Source organism: Phascolarctos cinereus, unplaced genomic scaffold, assembly GCF_003287225.1.
Source record: "Phascolarctos cinereus isolate Bilbo 61053 unplaced genomic scaffold, phaCin_HiC Scaffold_726;HRSCAF=1367, whole genome shotgun sequence".
In the NCBI taxonomy this organism is placed as follows: domain Eukaryota; kingdom Metazoa; phylum Chordata; class Mammalia; order Diprotodontia; family Phascolarctidae; genus Phascolarctos; species Phascolarctos cinereus.
Genome location: NW_027556098.1, coordinates 209,269,825 through 209,287,715, shown reverse-complemented (window position 1 = coordinate 209,287,715; position 17,891 = coordinate 209,269,825). Strand labels below are relative to the sequence as shown.

Sequence of the window (17,891 nt, the reverse complement as noted above, 5' to 3'; positions counted from 1 at the left end):
TTAGATTTTCTAGCACGTACCTCGTAGGTCTTGAACAGTTACTGCGGTGACAATCTCTCTCGGTTCTGACACACCTTTCTCATTCTGTGCCCTCACTCTAAATAAGTACTGTTCACCTTCATTGAGTGAGATAACAGTGTGCTCTAAGACAGTGGGTTTCAAGGTTACAACTTTCATCCATCTTTCGGTACCAGCTTTACAGGCCTCAAGAACATATCCAGTAAGCCTGCTACCACCATCATAGAGGGGTTTCTCCCAGGCAAGAGAAACACTGGACTTGGTGACATCCACCACTTCCAGCTTTTGAGGCACCAAGGGGACTTCTGAGACCAGGACAGCATCAGATGTTTCACAGGGCTCGCCAATGCCATAAATATTCTCTGGAAGTACTCTGAAGTAGTACATGGTTCCTTCTACAAGTCCAGAAATTCTGTAAAGTGTCTTGCTGCATTTGGTAGTTACTGTTTTGAATGCTCTCATGGCAGCCTGGCGTTTCTCAATAATATAGTTGGTTACTGGAGCACCACCATCAATAGTGGGGATCTCCCAAGTAATGGTCACAGAATCTCTTGACACTTCCTTAACTTTCACAGAAGGACATGGGCCAGGTGTATCTGAAAACATTAACAAAGGCATATTACTTTCTATTTGCATGTTTGGTTGATTGATTTTTTTGATCTAGTATGATGTATGGTCCTTCATTATTTTATCTTTCTTTTTTGTTTTTTATATAAAGAGGGTAAGTGGGCCAGAGGCATCCTTCAAGACAACATTAAAAATATTCAGAGATCAGTTAAGTTTAGGAAAAATGCTTACCATACACTTTAACAAGGACTGTTGCTGATTTTTTGCCAGATTGATTTTCTGCTTCAATGGTATATTTTCCAGCATCGTACCGGTTAACTTTGTCAACAATAAGCAAAGTGTAGCTTTCAGTGGTGTCAATAATTGCTCGGCTTGCAAGATCAATGCCCTTTTTGCTCCATGTAATAACAGGAGATGGCCTTCCTGATACAGATACCATGAGCCACAAAGAAGCCCCAGCTCTCACAGTAACAGTTTTCTTCAGATCAGCAGCAAGCTCAAGATCTGGAATTTCTGGAAGACAAATACCAAAATGAATTAATTTGCAAACCACTTGGAGAACAAATAATTCTATTGAAGAGTTATATTATAAATACCTAGTCTTTCTACAGGTTCAATTTCAGCAGTTGATTCACTGTATTCACTCATGCCATTTGCATTTACAGCAGCAACTCTGAAGCAATATTTCTGGCCAGTTTTAAGATCTGGGACGGTGAATTCAGGATTTCTTAGAGTGGCATTTGTATGCACTCTGTACCACTGATCAGTTTCTTTTTCTTTCATTTCAAGGACATAGCCTATGATGTCAGCACCACCGTCATACATTGGTTTCGTCCATGCCAGGCTAATGCTGAATTTGGTTGTGTCTACAACTCTCGGAGCAGAAGGTGGTCCAGGAGTATCTTTGGAAGAAAAGAGCAGAGGTGTTATATGAACCCTTGGGATTTGTAATTCATGATGTCAGATATCTGTGTGCTTCAGTACTTATAGCGCTCTATATTTTTATAGCTATATCCTTTGGTCATTTTTAGTTTGGTATTGGATGGTTATGTGAGTTTTTAAAGGGTCATGCCTCATCAGGGCATGAAGGTGATGCAAGGTTCTCAAAAGCTACATGTGACAGTGGAGTACAAGCTCTGGATTGTTTGGTCATGGTGACATTTTCTGCTTCCCAAACACCAGTCTAAGGACAAAAAGGCTCATCACCAGGAAGTAGTGAGGCTTTTTGGAGACGGATTCTTTGGCCATCACAGTTCAAAAGAGCAAAAAGAAGAAAATGGTCCTCAGTCTTACATTATCCTTTACTGCTTCTATAATTAGGGTGGCAACGTAGCAGAAAAGGGGGAAGGAAATGCTTAAAAGGGCACAGTTTTTAGGCCATTTATTTAACTTAAAAATACTGCATTGGAAATACCTTACTGCCTTAGCTTTGTCCATCATTCCCTACTGCCTATTTCAGTAACTTACTCTAGTAGCTTCTGGGTGTTAGGGCACCCACAAATCCCCCACATCCTTCAATTAGGTTTTTCTTTAGTTGCTTGCCTCAACTGAGGAAAGCACCTATTTATTGTCTTTGGCTCAATGAATTTCAGAATTAACTTTCCATGACATTTATCTATTTTTTCCTTTTCCTTACAGAAAATCAAATTGCTCAGCTCTAATGCTTAGATCTTTAAGGCTTTTTTTTTTTTCAGTTAGCAAACTCATTTTTTTTTAGCAAGTTGTCAAACAATTAGCAAATTATTTCTTTCTCTATCACTTCCTCCCCATTTGGAAAAACAAAACAGCAGTTTTATCTCAGGGTTCAACTGCTACTTAACCTTCCTGCCTCCAAAGACGGTAAGAAGAATGTGGCCTCACACTAAGAATAAGGATTTTGTTTCCATTTCAGTCATTGATAGCTGGGTTGTTGCTTTTGCCTTACTAGTGTGAAAAAGATTTTGCATATAATTTTATTAATGGTATCCTTCAGCTTGCTTAAAGCCCCTTAAGGGGACCTTTTCTTTTTTCCTCTTCACAGTTAAATAAAAAAAAAGAATTGCCATTACAATAACAAGATTATTCATTTGCAGGATGCTTTCCAGAACATAGTTTTCATTCCCTACTTGGCTATACTATGCTAAATACATGGCAAGGGTATCCTGGATTTCTCACAGAGAGGAAAACTGCAACTGTTCTTAGAAATATTATCAATCTTTTGACTCATTAAGTAGCAGGCTAATTGAAATTTATAGTTATTTAACATGGGCAATGTTTAAAGCAGTCCTAAATGAATTCACACCTTTTTGGGTAACATTACTTTCTATAGGTTCTCTGAAACAGTGAATGCCTTGATTAACAGGAACTAATAGGTACTTCTTGGAACTTACATGAAGGTTCCTTGCATAAGATGAAGTTGGAAGCTTCACTAGGTTCACTGTTGCCAGCAGCATTTACTGCTGTGACCCGGAACTGGTATTCACAGCCTTCCATTAAGCCAGTCACTTTAAGTCTGGTGTCGTAAACAGTATAATCTTTATTGACCCGTGTCCAGCGCAGACTCTTCTTTTCACGCTTATCAACGAGGTAGTTGTTGATCTCATTGCCACCGTCAGATTCTGGCTTTTGCCACTGAATGATGACATGTTCTTTGCCAGCACCCATTTCTTCAGGCATACCAGGTGGTGATGGAATAGCTGTTCATGATTTTATGAAAAAGAAGCAATTAGTTTTGCATGAAATACAGTGGTATTTCCATGACTGCTGCCTGCCACCTTCCCCCAGAAAGTCCTGAATGATGACCAAAAAAAAAAAATTAATACTCACTGAATGACTTTCTAGCAACAATGGGTTCTGTTTCAGCAGGTACACCTGGGCCATATTTGTTGACTGCCCTCACACGGAATATGTATTCGTTGTTCTTGATGAGTCTGGTGACCACATGTGATAAAGTTGGACATTCTCCCTCAACGATAACCCAGTTGAGTCTGCTTGTTTCACGTCTTTCCACAATGTAGTGAGTTATTTCTGCACCTCCATCTTCTTGAGGGAGGGTCCAAGCTAGAGTGCATTTCTCTTCCGTTACTCTGCTGACCGTGAGGTTTCCACATGGACCAGGAGAATCTGGAAGAAAAAAAAAGGCCCAGCGACATACAATGAATTAATCAACAAGCATGTATTAAGAGCCTACTCTATGCCAGGCATTGTGCTCCTCAGTGGGGATACAAAGACAAAACTGAGATAATTCCTGCCCTTAAGGAACTTATATTCTACTGGAAAGAATATTCCACAATGGAAATTTCAGTATAATAAAAGAGTATGTATATTGAACTGGGAAACACTTACCAAGTACTTTGACCATGACAGACACAGTTTTGGTTCCGCTGGCATTCTTCACAGTTAATGCATATTTTCCACTATCACTTCGATCACAGAATTTGATGATAGCAGTGGCTCGTTTTCTGGTATACTGCAAAGAGACCTTTTCACAGAGATCTAATTCTTTGTCTCCTTTGGTCCAGATAATTTTGGGCTCAGGTTTGCCACCAACTGCTGCATCGAGAACAAGATCAGATCCAGCTCTGATAGTTACAATATCTCCCTGCAATCTAGCATCCAGTTCAGCTTTGGGTGGTGCTGTCAAAAAATAAAACAGATCCAAGTAAGTATTTGACAACTTGTAACTCAAGTTGTGATAACTTAAAGAAGGCACTTGACTTTTTCTTACAATATTCATCTCTGCAAGTGACAGGACCCGTGGATTCTGACCCTTTACTAATGACGCCAGCTGCATTCTTGGCTAATACGCGGAATTCGTAGGTGTCGCCTTCACTTAGAGCTGTCACAGTGAAGAAATTCTCAGATACAATGGTGTAGTTGCACTTTAGCCAGCGACCATCTCCTACTTCACTAACTGGCTTCCGTTCAACAATGTAGCCTATAACCTTGCTTCCTCCATCGTAAACTGGTGCAGACCAGATGAGTGACACTGTAGACCTAGTGACATCTGTTACCTCTGGTCTTCCTGGTGGATCTGGAAGAGGTATGAAAATAAGGTTAAATGTTGCTCTGTGACTCCTAAAAAAAAAAATTTAAAAAAATCCCAAAGACCCTTCCAATGTGACACTTACCAACTGGGTTTTGAGCTACCATGGGTCTTGAAGCTTCACTAGCTTTGCTAACACCTGCTGCATTTAGTGCATAAGTTCTGAACTGATATTCCAGACCTTCCACCAAGCCAGTTACTTTGAAGTTGCATTCTAAGCAAGGTACTTTGTTTTCCTTCACCCAAAGAATGGTGTTACGTTCTTTCTTTTCAACCCAGTATCCAATGATTTTGCTGCCACCATCATGGTATGGTTCTTCCCAACGGATAGACATGGCATTTGCAGACACAAAGTAGACCTCAGGCCTGGTAGGTGCACTTGGAGGGACTATATAAAAACAATACAGAAAAAATAGTTAGGTTTGGAACTCAGTTCAGAGAAAAAAAAACCTGTGGTTAACATTCACATTTTGAAAAATTGCATTGGTTTCCCTTACCAAATGGATGTTCAGCAACTATTGGTGCTGATTCCAGAGGTTTGCTGACACCAAATCTGTTTTCTGAACTGACACGGAAAGAGTATTCCTTGTATTTTGTGAGGTGGGTTACTTTAATCTGGGTACGTTTGACACTGGAATTTACAAGCTGCCAAGCTGTTGTCCCAGACTCACGTTTTTCAACTATGTAATTAGTGATTTCAGTGCCACCATCATCCTTAGGTTCAGTCCATGACAGGATGCATGACTCAGCAGAGACAGAGGAGACTTCAATTGGGCCAGTAACTGGACCTGGCCTTCCAATGACAATGACGGTAACTGTAAAGGTTTTTACCCCTGCGGTATTCTCAAGAGTCAAATAGTAACGTCCAGAGTCACCTCTCATGCTCTCTTTAACACTAAGTGTGGTTCTGTCTTTTGTTGTCTTGATACTCATTCTGTCAGTCTCCTTAAGTCTCATCTCTTCAAGTTTCCATGTTACTTTGGGGGCTGGGCGACCACTGATTGGTATGTCAATGGTAAAAGAGCTTCCAGCTTTGCAAGTTATGATCTGATTAGTAATTCCACTGAGATCAGCAGTTGGTTCAATCTGAGGCTCCTTGATGATGACAGAACAGAAGGCTTCCCGGGGTTCACTGTAGCCTGCATCGTTCTTGGCTTTCACACGGAATTCATATTCAGTGTTTTCTACCAGGTGTTCCACTGTAAATGTAAGCTGCTTTGTGTGACCAGCTTCAACCCAGAAATCAGAGCCCTTCTGTCTCATTTCAAGAAGGTAACTGGTGATCCGGCTTCCTCCGTCATGATCAGGTTTAAGCCAAGCTAACACTGCTGAGGATTTGCTTGTATCAACGATATCAAGTCTCTTAGGTGGAGCAGGTTCTTCTGTGGCGACAATTGGTTCTGGCGTTTCATATGGTTCACCAATGCCATACTCATTTTCTGCAGAAACGCGGAAGTAGTGGGGGACTCCTTCTAAGAGGTCAGTGACCTTGAAGATCTGGCGAGTGCATTTTTCACTGACTACTTGCCAGCTACGACGACTTGCTTCTCGTTTCTCCACCACATAATGATGGATTCGGGCCCCACCATCAAGGATGGGTGCATCCCACATTAATGTAACAGACCCTCTGGTTACATCCTTGAAGGTAATAGGACCAGGTGGCCCAGGAGAGTCTAGTACCTTGACAGTGAATGTTATAGACTTACTTCCGCTGTTGTTTTCCAAAGAGAAGGTATATTTACCAGCATCATTTCTATTGCAGTTCTCCACAGTGAGGGTGCTGAAGGAGTCTGTTGTATGAATGTCAGCTCGAATACTAAGGTTAGAATCTGGTTTACTCCATACTGCGGTAGGAGTAGGTCGGCCACTGTAGGCAATGAACAGACGAATACTGGCCCCTGCTCTAACAATATGAGTTTGCTTGAAGTTTGCATCAATATCAAGTTCAGGTGGGGTTAGTCTGTCAACTGCTTGAATTGTACCAGACACCTCACAGCTTTCTCCTTTGCCAGCGCCATTAACAGCACTAACTCGGAATTTGTAATTTTCACCTGCTTGCAAATCGGTGACAGTATATCTAGTTTTGACACATGCTTCAGCATTGACCTTCTGCCAGTCTCCTAAGTCTGCTTTGCACATTTCAATGATGTAGCCGATTATTTCCATCCCACCATCAAAAACTGGTTTGCCCCATTCTAAGCTTACAGTTGTCTTTGATGTGTCTGTCACTTTGACCACTGTGGGAGGCCCTGGTGGGCTCACTGGCTCTCTGCATTTAATCAATCTTGAAATGCCACTAGAAGGTCCTACCCCTGCAGCATTTTCAGCCATGACATGGAATTCATATTCATTGCCTTCAGTCAGTCCGGTAACTTTGTGTCTGGTTTCAGTAATCGGGCGTTTGCTGATAACTTTTACCCAACGCATGCTCTTCTTTTCTCGCCTTTCAAGAATGTAGTGCTGTATATCATTACCACCATCTGATTCTGGCCTGGCCCACGTGAGTGTAATGCTGTTGCCAGTTATGTTGCTAGGCTCTGGAATACCAGGTGCATCTGGAACAGCTACAGAATGAAAAATCAGTTAGACACATTTGCTAGAAAAATAGATTGCTGTTTCACGTCTCGGTCTTAAGTAAAAAAGAGAAAACTTACTGTATTGTATTTGGGCCACCACCGGGTCAGAATCAAGTGGCCTGCCAACACCAATTTTATTGACAGCAGAAACACGGAATTGATATTCATTGCCATTTATTAATTTAACTGCAGTGTAACTTTGGGCTTCACACTTATCCTCGATGAGTGCCCATGCAAGCCTGCTGGTTTCTCGTTTTTCAATCATGTAGTGAGTTACAGGAGAACATCCGTCATTCAGGGGAGCATCCCACCAGAGTGTCATCTTCTCTCCAGTTATATTAGTGAATCTTATTGGCCCAACTACTTTTCCTGGTGTATCTATAAAGGGAGAAAAGTTATTAGAGTTAGAGTTACCTTTTGCTTTTTACACTTGGAATAGAAATAGGCATTCCAAAATACAAATTGCACAACGTGAGTTACAAAATTAAGAATGTGCTTTTATAAGTACCTTGTACTTTCACAGTAAGGTTTTCTTTTGTGGAGCCTGATATGTTTTTGGCTTCAACAGTGTATACACCACGATGTTCGCGATTGGCATCCCTGACAAAGAGACTGCTGGACCCGAGGACATCAGTTATTTCCACATGCATTTTCTTTTCAATCTCTTCTCCATCTTTAAACCAAGTTACCCGAGGCACTGGCCGACCCTGTATTAAAGCCTTGATTCTTAGGCTCTCTCCAGCCTTGATAACAAGGCCGCTGAAGTACTCAGGACCAAATTCTATTGTTGGAGGAACTATAAAAGAGAAAAGTAAAAATTAGCTCCTTCTTTTGGTTTATTTCACCAAAATATCATTCACTGGAATAGTACTAGATTATAAAACCGAAAAAAAAACCAACCTAAGGGCACAATAGTACTACAGAAGTGTTTTGAAAATGGGGCTAACTAGTAAAGTAAAAACGATCATTTGCATTTTATCAATCTTTCTTCATTACTATTTTGTCATTTGCTGTGTATAAATAAAAATTAAATTTTTAGAGGCTGCTGGCTAAGGTTTTGAAGATAATTTACATTTTGAATTAAAATAATCTTTTTTGTAGTACCTATATACGTTTAAATATGTTTCTGGAAATAAACATAAGCTAGGGTCAAATATACCAGTGACTGTGGTAGTAGTATGCTTCCATAACTTCAGTCAAATAATAATGGGGAAAGAAAACTGTTAGCTCCATGAAGTCTTATTTCTTGTAAAGTTGTTAATATAAAGGATGGCTGAAATCATAATACTAAAAGCTCGTCCATTTTTACCTACATACTATCTATAGGAAGCTACAGTGAAATTAACAGGGTTATGTTTTTTAAAATTTGCATCTACCTATGAGGATAAAAAATACAATTTGCCTCATAGCAGCATTTGAAGATGGGGAGGAGATAGCAATAGCATCCCTATTTGATAGATAAACTAACACGACATAACATAACTAAAATCAGTAACTAAAGTGCTTACCATTCTCATCTCTTGTCATAATGTAGCCTGAAGATTGTGAAGGGGGGCTGATTGTCCCAACAGCATTTCTTGCAATTATTCTGAACTCATGTCGGTCTCCTGGACTAAGTCCTGTGACTGTGTACTGACATTCACTGACATCAGTAAAGTTGCATCTAAGCCAATGATCGTTTCCTTGGCGTTTCTCGATACTGTAGGCGACGATCTTACTGCCTCCATCACGCAATGGTGGATTCCACTTAAGTGTGATAGTTTCCCGGGTGACGTCAATGCTGTCAGGTGTGCCAGGTGGGTCTAAAAAGATTTTCATGAAAATTAAATATGGAATTATTCTTATAAATAATTACTTATTAGCCATATTAATAGATTTAGTTAATATGATAGCAGTCATTTGTATGGGACTTTAAAGTTTGTGAAGAACTTTGCATTTGTTGTCTGTCAATATAATTCTATCAGGTAGTTACTGTTATTATCCCCATTTTGCAGATGAAGAAACTAAGGCTAAAGGAGGTTAGATGACTTGCTTAGGCTTATATAACACCTAAGTGTCTAAGGCCAAATTCAAACACAGATCTCCCCAAATTCCAGTTCTAGCACTATATCCACTCTGCCACCTAGCTGTCACCTCTACGTGATTTTAATAATTAATTGATTTTAATATTTGATTGATTTTAATAATATTAATCTGTTTTTTTTTTTTGTATCATCCCCGCTTCTTTGTATGGCTAAGGAATAGCCATATGGCCTTAAAAACAATGGACATGAGGTTATAGATGGAGAGGCAAGATATTTGGGTTGCAAGTTGTTTAAATAATCAAGCTATTTCTATTACTAACAAACAGCTACCAAATGAAAAAAAATGCATAATATTCAGTCACTTACCTACTGGAGATACTGCTAGGGTAAATTTGCTTGGGTCACTAGGTGGGCTTAGACCAGCAGAATTTTCAGCATACACACGGAACTGGTAATCTAGGCCCTCAAGAAGTCCAGTAACTCTGTATTCTCTTCCAGAGATTGAAGTTGTGTTAACTCTCTGCCACAGGATGCTATTTCTTTCTTTCTTCTCAACATAGAATCCAGTAACTTCTGACCCACCATCGTATGGTGGTGCATCCCAAGTGATTGACATGCCATCAGAGGTTATGTTGTATACAACAGGCTTTCCTGGTGGGCCAGGTACCCTGAACTGATGTTTTGCCACAATAATTGTTGAGACGAGTGGCAGGCTTACTCCGTAACGATTTTCTGCTCTAACTCTGAACTGGTATTCAGCATCTTTAACTAAGTTAGGAACTTTAAAAGTTGTCCTAGCAACACTAGAACACACCATTTTCCAGTTAGTTTGTGAAGCTTCTCGTTTCTCAATGCTGTAACAAGTGATTTCTCCTCCTCCATCATCTTCAGGAACATCCCATGACATGATAACACTGTCAGCTTTAATCTCGTCAAATCGAATGGGTCCTTTGGGCTTTGATGGGGGGCCAAGTGTGATGATCGTAATGGGAAATGAGTTTCTGCATACTGCATTATCTAGAATGATGGTATATTTCCCACCATGCACTTTTTGCACATTTTTGATGTTCAAAGTTATTTTGTTTTCTGTTTTACTGAAACGGACCTGTTCGCTTTCCTTTAGTGGCATACTGTCCTTCAGCCAACTGATAGATGGTTTTGGTTTTCCTTTGTAGGGCAATTCAAGGTGTACATTATGACCAATTCTTACTCTGATTTGCGCTCCAGGGATTTCTGAGAGGTCAACTTCAGGTGGAATGACAAGTTCTTTCACAGTAATTGGTCCAATTACAACACTATCACTCAGTCCTTTCTCATTCTTTGCAGAAACTCTGAATTCTAGGACTGATAGTTCTTTAAGGTTGTCCACTACAATTTCACATGTCTTACTTATGCCGGCACGTGACCATGTTTGTTCACCTTTGCCTTTCCTCTCAACAACATATTCTGTGATGACACTTCCACCATCAAAATCAGGTTTGGACCACTGCAAGGTAACTGATGTCTTTGTTGAATCCTTCATTGAAAGATCCCGTATGGGAGCTGGCACTTCAGCAGCTTTCACTGGCTCTGTAGTTTCACAGGGCTCCCCTAGTCCATTTTCATTTTCTGCAAGGACTCTGAAGAAATAGGGAGTCTTCTCTGACAAGTCTGTTACCTTAAAGGATGTATGGGAGCATTTGTGTGAAACAACGGACCAAGTTCTTTTGGTGGCATCTCTCTTTTCAATGACATAATTTATTATGGGAGAGCCACCATCGATGAGAGGAGGGTCCCAAAACAGGGTGACAGTGCCCCGGGAAACATGTTTCACTTGTAATTTCTGGCAGGCAGCTGGTGTGTCAAGTACTTTAACACTCACAGTTGAAGACTTTGGCTCCCCAATTCCATTTTCTATTGTTAGGACATATTTTCCTGTATCATTTCTTGTAACTTGAGGGATGATGAGTAATGAAGAGGAGTCAGTGTTCTGAATGTTGTACCTGGCATCACTGCCAAGATTCTTTTCTTCTTTTCTCCAAGTGACAGTGGGTGGAGGTCTCCCTTTAAATGGAATCAAGATTTGTACATCTTCACCAGCTTTTGCAATGATAGAAGTTCTAAGAGCCACATCTAAGTCAATCTCTGGTTCCTCTGTAGAATAATAATGGAAAAAAGGATATTCAATATTCAGAATTTTTAGAGGAATTAAGAAAAACCTACTTATGATAAAATAAGAAATAAGTGGTGTGCGTGTATGTGTGTATGTGTGTGTGTGCGTGCGTGCATTAAGAGGATATGAACAATATGTAAAGTACCTACCAAGTATGTCTTTGGGTTGTACAGGCTCTGTCATTTCAATAGGTTCTCCTTGTCCAGCACAGTTTAGGGCAGATACACGGAAATAGTAATTGACTCCAGGTTTCAGAAGAGGTACAACATACTCTGTTGTTCTTACTTCTCCCTTAGTACTGACAATAGTCCATTCTTCACTGTCACCTTCTCTCATCTCCACAATATACCCGGTAACAGCACTGCCTCCATCATAAACAGGTTTACTCCAGCTAAGAGTAATTGAGGATTTTGTTGAATCTACTACTCTCAGCTTGGCTGGTGGACCTGGTGGATCTGTAATGAACCATCATAATGAGTTTCAAGATCTTATCACATGTTAAGAACCACTTATAACAAAGAAGAGATTTATTTACGTGGAGATAGTTTATGTGTATTTCCTTACCAACAGGATCTGCAGCTTTGTAGAAATCAGATGGTTCAGAGAATGGACCTTGACCAGCTGCATTTACAGCACAAACTCGGAAGTGATATTCGGTATTTTCAGTAAGTCCTGTCACTTTCTGTCTGGTGTCCCGGATAGTTTCTTTAAGTACTTTGAACCAGCCTAGACTCTTCTTATCACGTTTTTCAAGGAAGTAGCCACTTACTTCACTACCACCATCCACAACTGGTCGATTCCAGACAACGGTCATTGAATTCTTGGTAATCTTAGTCACTTCTGGTACACTGGGTGGCCCAGGTGTAACTATTTAAAGAAAGAGAAAAATGTACTTTTTAGAAGTGATATAGCTAAAACAACTCCATCACTCAACAATTTTTTAGTCCTACCCAATCATGTGGGTTGAGTTTTTTTTTTAAACTATGTTATACTCTATTCAAGAATGAGTCATGATATTTGGAAAGGGAAGGGAAACTAATAAAGTAAAATATGTGCTACTCATTTATAAGCCATGCATTTTATTTCAGTTATCTTTTTTCACTGTCTTACCAAATGCATTCTTAGCTACAACTGGCTCAGACTCCAGAGGATCACCAATTCCATACTTGTTCACACCTCGGACCCGAAAGATATATTCATTTCCTTTGATGAGTTTGGTAGTGGTAATAATGCACTCTTCCAGATTTTCAGACACTACAGACCATACCACCCGGCTTGTTTCACGTTTCTCTACAACGTAATGAGTTATTTTGGCACCACCATTATCTTCTGGAGGCCGCCAAAGGAGGGTGATCTTTTCAGCAGTGACAGTCTTAAATTCAATTGGTCCACCTGGAGGCCCTGGTTTGTCTATTAATCAAAAAGAGATGTACATATGTAAGGTTTTGAAAGATATGTAACCTAGTTTATAATTGCTCATATGTGGGAAGGTAAAGAATGACAGAAACTGGTATCTAGCTCCTACCTAGTATCTGCACTCTGATGCTGGCTGATGCAGAACCCATGGCATTCCTTAGCTTTAATTCATAGTGTCCACTATTGATTCGACTGGCATCTCTGATGAGGATAGATGCAAGGTCTGTTGTGTTTTCAATAGATAATAGTGCATTTGTTTGTAACTCTTTGTCATCTTTGTACCATTCAATAGTAGGCTCAGGTTTGCCAGAGATTCCAGCTCTGAGCTTCACAGATGTTCCAGCTCTATATTTGACAACTTCTGTATATTCTAAAGGCAAGTCAATTGCAGGTCCACCTGAAAGTAAATAGATAAGAAAAAATATATATATATATACATGTGAGCTTGGGTATATATACACACACATATGTTACTTCAACAAATTTGAAGGCAAACTTTTTAGTCTTCATTACATAACATTTTAGTAACTAAACCAGTGGGTATTGTAAGGCCTTATTTTTCTTTTATTTCTAATAGTTTCTAGAAAATTAAAATTGGGACAACATTGAACGTATGAATTAGTTTAGGTGAAATTGTCATTTATATTATGGCATTTACATTATATTGGCCCTGACTATCCATGAACAATTAACATTTTGCCATTTATTTAAATCTGATTTTATTTGTATAAAAAGTTTTTATAGTTTTGTTTATATAGTTCCTGGGTTTGTGATTTTACATACATATACATATTTGTGTCTAATGGTAGCTATCTTTGGGGGCAGGTTGGGGGGGGAAGGAAGAAAAAAGAAATTATATATTCAAAAGGAATAGCAAGTTGTACATAACAGATTTGTAGTTTCATGTGCAATCATCTTTTTTTTTAATACTATTTTATTTATTTTATTTTTAAAGAAATGGTTGTTTTATTCCTTAAAAATAAATAAAATTTGAAAAATTAAAATTGATGAAGTACTATTCTGTTATATAATACAGAAACCTAGACTTCATATGACTATTCTTTGTACCTGCAATGACACTATACCTACTGCATAGACACTGAGTTCTTTTAGAGGGAGTGAAGTATAGAGGAAAGAAAACTGGTTTTAAATCGGGGCCTTGATTTAAATCCCACCCCTATTCCTTGCTATCTATGTGACCTTGAGTACTTAATTTCTCTGGGACCCAGTTTCCTCATTTGTAAAATGAATGGAGTTGGGCTAGAGCACCTCTAGAATTCTTTCCAATTATAAACCCATGATTTTATGACTTTACAATCTGGTGAAGTAGAGGTAAGAATAGTGAGGTCCTACAACAGGAACTGAGCTCACAATGAAAGAGGACATAGTACAACATTTGATCCTGTCACTGAACAATTTCTGCCCTTTGACTTGGACCCTTTTCCTTTCTTTTCTGCTTCTATTTTCTTCTTTTACTGGCAAACTACCTCCTATTTATATGGTTCCTTCTTCCTTGAAAAAAAACCAAAAGCAAAAACAAAGAGGCAGAAGGATCTTAGTAATATATCCCCAGGTTACCTGTGTCTAAATTTTGGACAAAGAAGAGCTGCTTGCCTCAGATGAATTAGGTTTATTAACCACAGAACTAAGCATTTATAGGCACTATGCCAAGTTGACGGGGTCTGGCAACTTCATTGCAATAGGATTGTGATGGGCCTTCATCATATTCTGAAATAAGTTAATCATTCCTGATCAACACGTCTACAATCGGATCAATCAGCAAGTGTTTGTTAAGCACCTAATTAGTGTTTAATAACCTCACAGGGGTTGCAAAATCAAACAGCCCTGGTCCTCAAGGAGTTTTTAGCCCAAAGGCAGAGAACAACCCCTAGATCATTAGAATATAAAGAATTAGGCAGTACTTTAAGGGTGGAGAAGGATTAGAAGTTAAAAAGCCTGGGTTCTCTTCCTGGTCTGCTCTACCTCACTGTATGACCTTGGGCTGATCACTTCACATCAGTGGATTCCTTAGGTATATCTGTCATCTTTAAAATGAATGAATTAGGCTAGATGAACTCTAAAATGGCTTCTGGCTCTAAAGGTCTGATTCCATATAATAAGCAGATGATATGTTTGCCCAAATTTATAGCAATAAATTTCCTTCTCATATTTTGGAATAAATATGACAGAGCACTTGAACCTTGTCAGCATTCAATTTTGCAACCAGTGAGTGTGCAAAAACAGTCAGCTGACAGGGCCATTTTATTTTATTTTATATTATATTTGCTTTTCGGTGAGGCAATTGGGATTAAGTGACTTGCCCAGGGTCACACGGCTAATAAGTGTCAAGTGTCTGAGTCTGGATTTGAACTCAGGTCCTCCTGACTCCAAGGCTGGAGCCCTATCCACTGTGAAACCTAGCTGCCCCTATTTTATCCCATTTTAAAGGATGTAATTCTTTAAATTTGAACCTGGGTTCAAATCCTGCCTCAGATACCCTGGGAAACTGACTTAATAGTTTTGAGTTCCAGTTTCCTCATCTTTAAAATTAAGAGGTTGAATTTGACAGGCTCTGAGGTCACAAACTCTAAATCTGAGATTGTATGACTAATAAAAGAAGTCATTTTAATTTACCTCAGAAAGCAATATTCCTCATCTATTCAGGCATGATTGTAGGACTTGGTTCTAGGAATTTAGTCAAGATGTTTAAATTTTGATAGTGAAAATATCAAGTCATTCTATTTGAAAATTAAAACGAAGTAGTAAAGTATGCTTTATGAACTTGTATGTAAAATAGTTTCAGTGAAAATCAAACTGCTTTTTAGACATATTATATATATTATATATGTTCAGAAAAAAAATTCTTCTAAATGATGAAAATTCTTACCATAAGTGTCAACGCATGTAATGGGACCTACAATTTCAGAGGGATTGCTAATGGAGCCGACAGCATTCTTAGCAAAAACACGGAATTCATACTGAGCATTCTGAGTTAAGCCAGATACAACGAAGTGAGTCTCAATGACATTGGTGAAGCTGGCTTTGGTCCACCGGCCATCTGGAAGATCACGTTTCTCAACAATGTAGCCTGTTATCTTGCTTCCACCATCAAAAGCTGGTTTCTGCCACAAAAGGTTGACAGAAGTTTTTGAAATATCTGTGACACGGACATTTCTTGGAGGTTCTGTGGAAATCAATACAAGATTAGTTTCACTTGTACACCAGATATGCAGTACAGGAATATTTCCAATGGGTAATTCTACCAGGCAGACTCTATCTTACAAATACTTACCACAGGCATCAATGGCAAGAACTGGGTCAGAAGGATGACTTGCTTTGCCAATGCCAGCAGCGTTTTCTGCATATACCCTGAATTCATAAATAAGTCCAGCACTGATTGTACTGACTTTGAAGTGAGTTGTGCGAATGACCATCTTATTAACCTTCTGCCATAAAATACTGTTTCTGTCCTTCATTTCTAGATGGTATCCAATTACTGCACTGCCTCCATTGGACACTGGCTCATGCCAACCAACAGTGATGCTCTCTTGGGTGACATTTGTGACCCACGGTGTAGAAGGTGGTCCAGGTGTTGCTAAGTGGATGGAGAAATATCCCAAGGATTAATAACAAAACTTTTCAAACATTTTGGATAAAATAAATTGTAGGGATATAGGAAACATGTAAAGTTGTAATAATAACTTACTGTATGGGAGTTTGACAGTCACATAAGCTGAATCTGTGTGATCACTGATGCCAAAGCGGTTTTCAGCTTTGATGCGGAACTGATACTCTTCTCCTGTTGTCAGTTTCATGATTTTCATCATGGTTCTTGCCACAGTTGTAGAAACTTCAGTCCATACTGCGGTATTTGTTTCTCTCTTAAGGACAATATAGTTGGTCACTTGACTTCCACCGTCATACTTTGGTGGCTCCCACTTGAGAACCACACTATCTTCGGTTACATCACTGATAACAACAGGGCCTGATGGAGGGCCAGGTCTGTCCAGCACAATTATGTTAATAAATGCTTTTGTTGTTCCACTGGCATTGGAAGCAGTGATCTCATACCTTCCAGCATCAGCAGCAACACTTTCTTTGAGATTAATGGTGAGGTTTTCAGCAGTAATTTCAGTATTAAATCTCATGGTTGCTTTTAGTGGGACACCATCTTTGGATAATGTCACTTTGGGAAGTGGTTTTCCAGAAATTGGAATGTCAACCTTAAGGTTGGAACCTGCCCTGACATAGACAGTATGACTTGGGAAGTTAGTCATATCAACCTCAGGTGGTTCTGAAACATAAAATTTGAGGAGACCAAATGAAAAATTAGTTGAGAAAATGAATTTAAATCAATGCAGAAGGTTTCAAAGTTTAGTTTAACATGACTGGGCTTACCTAGTTGGTCTTTTACAAGAACAGGAAGTAGAAGCTCTCTTGGATCACTTCTACCAGCTTGATTTTCAGCAAACACTCTGAAGAAGTATTCTGAGTTTTCTCTCAGACTGGAAACAGTGTGATGAGTGGTTTTTACAATTGCACATTTAATCCAATTCTTCTGTCCTTTTTCTAAAGCTTCAACAATATAGTGTACAATTCTGCTTCCACCATCATGCTCTGGCTTAAGCCATATCAGGGAAACACTGTCTTTAGAAACACTTGCCACTCCAAGTTTTTCAGGTGGGCTTGGTTTTTCTAAGAAAGGAAAAAAAATAAAAAGGAAAGATCAAAGCCAAAGCATAATTTTCTCCTTAAATGTATGTCATGAAAGTTACCAAAGGTATTACTTGAATAGATAAACATTTATTAATCATATACTAGACATGAAGAAGAGAAGACCTGAGCTTTAATCTTGACTTAATTTTTACTGACTACATAAATATGGGAATTCACCACATCTCTGTGAGCCTCAATTTCCTCATCTGATAGATGAGGATAACAACACCTATAGCACTTACCTCATAGAGTAATGAAGTCCAAATGAGGTCATGTACATAAAGTGCTTTGAAAATTTTAAGCAACTCCATGGGTGTCAACTATTATTATTATCACCACTAATTTGAGTATGGCTAACTTTGTCCCAGATAGCTAAGGATAACTAAACATGGCCACTT

At 39.1% G+C, this 17,891-nt stretch overlaps 1 protein-coding gene across 1 annotated transcript in view; it reads right to left on the bottom strand.

Annotated features, from left to right (window-relative positions):
- The window catches only part of TTN (titin), a 329,039-nt gene that overhangs the window by 17,744 nt on the left and 293,404 nt on the right, over positions 1-17,891 (bottom strand). Inside the window, 21 exon segments of the mRNA XM_078146156.1 lie at positions 21-614; positions 817-1,098; positions 1,182-1,487; positions 2,955-3,260; positions 3,391-3,687; positions 3,910-4,200; positions 4,292-4,597; positions 4,695-4,997; positions 5,107-7,173; positions 7,264-7,563; positions 7,694-7,981; positions 8,694-8,987; positions 9,576-11,342; positions 11,511-11,816; positions 11,926-12,228; positions 12,472-12,771; positions 12,887-13,174; positions 15,665-15,961; positions 16,070-16,372; positions 16,484-17,071; positions 17,176-17,472. Of these exon segments, the coding sequence (XP_078002282.1) occupies positions 21-614; positions 817-1,098; positions 1,182-1,487; positions 2,955-3,260; positions 3,391-3,687; positions 3,910-4,200; positions 4,292-4,597; positions 4,695-4,997; positions 5,107-7,173; positions 7,264-7,563; positions 7,694-7,981; positions 8,694-8,987; positions 9,576-11,342; positions 11,511-11,816; positions 11,926-12,228; positions 12,472-12,771; positions 12,887-13,174; positions 15,665-15,961; positions 16,070-16,372; positions 16,484-17,071; positions 17,176-17,472 (10,083 nt within the window).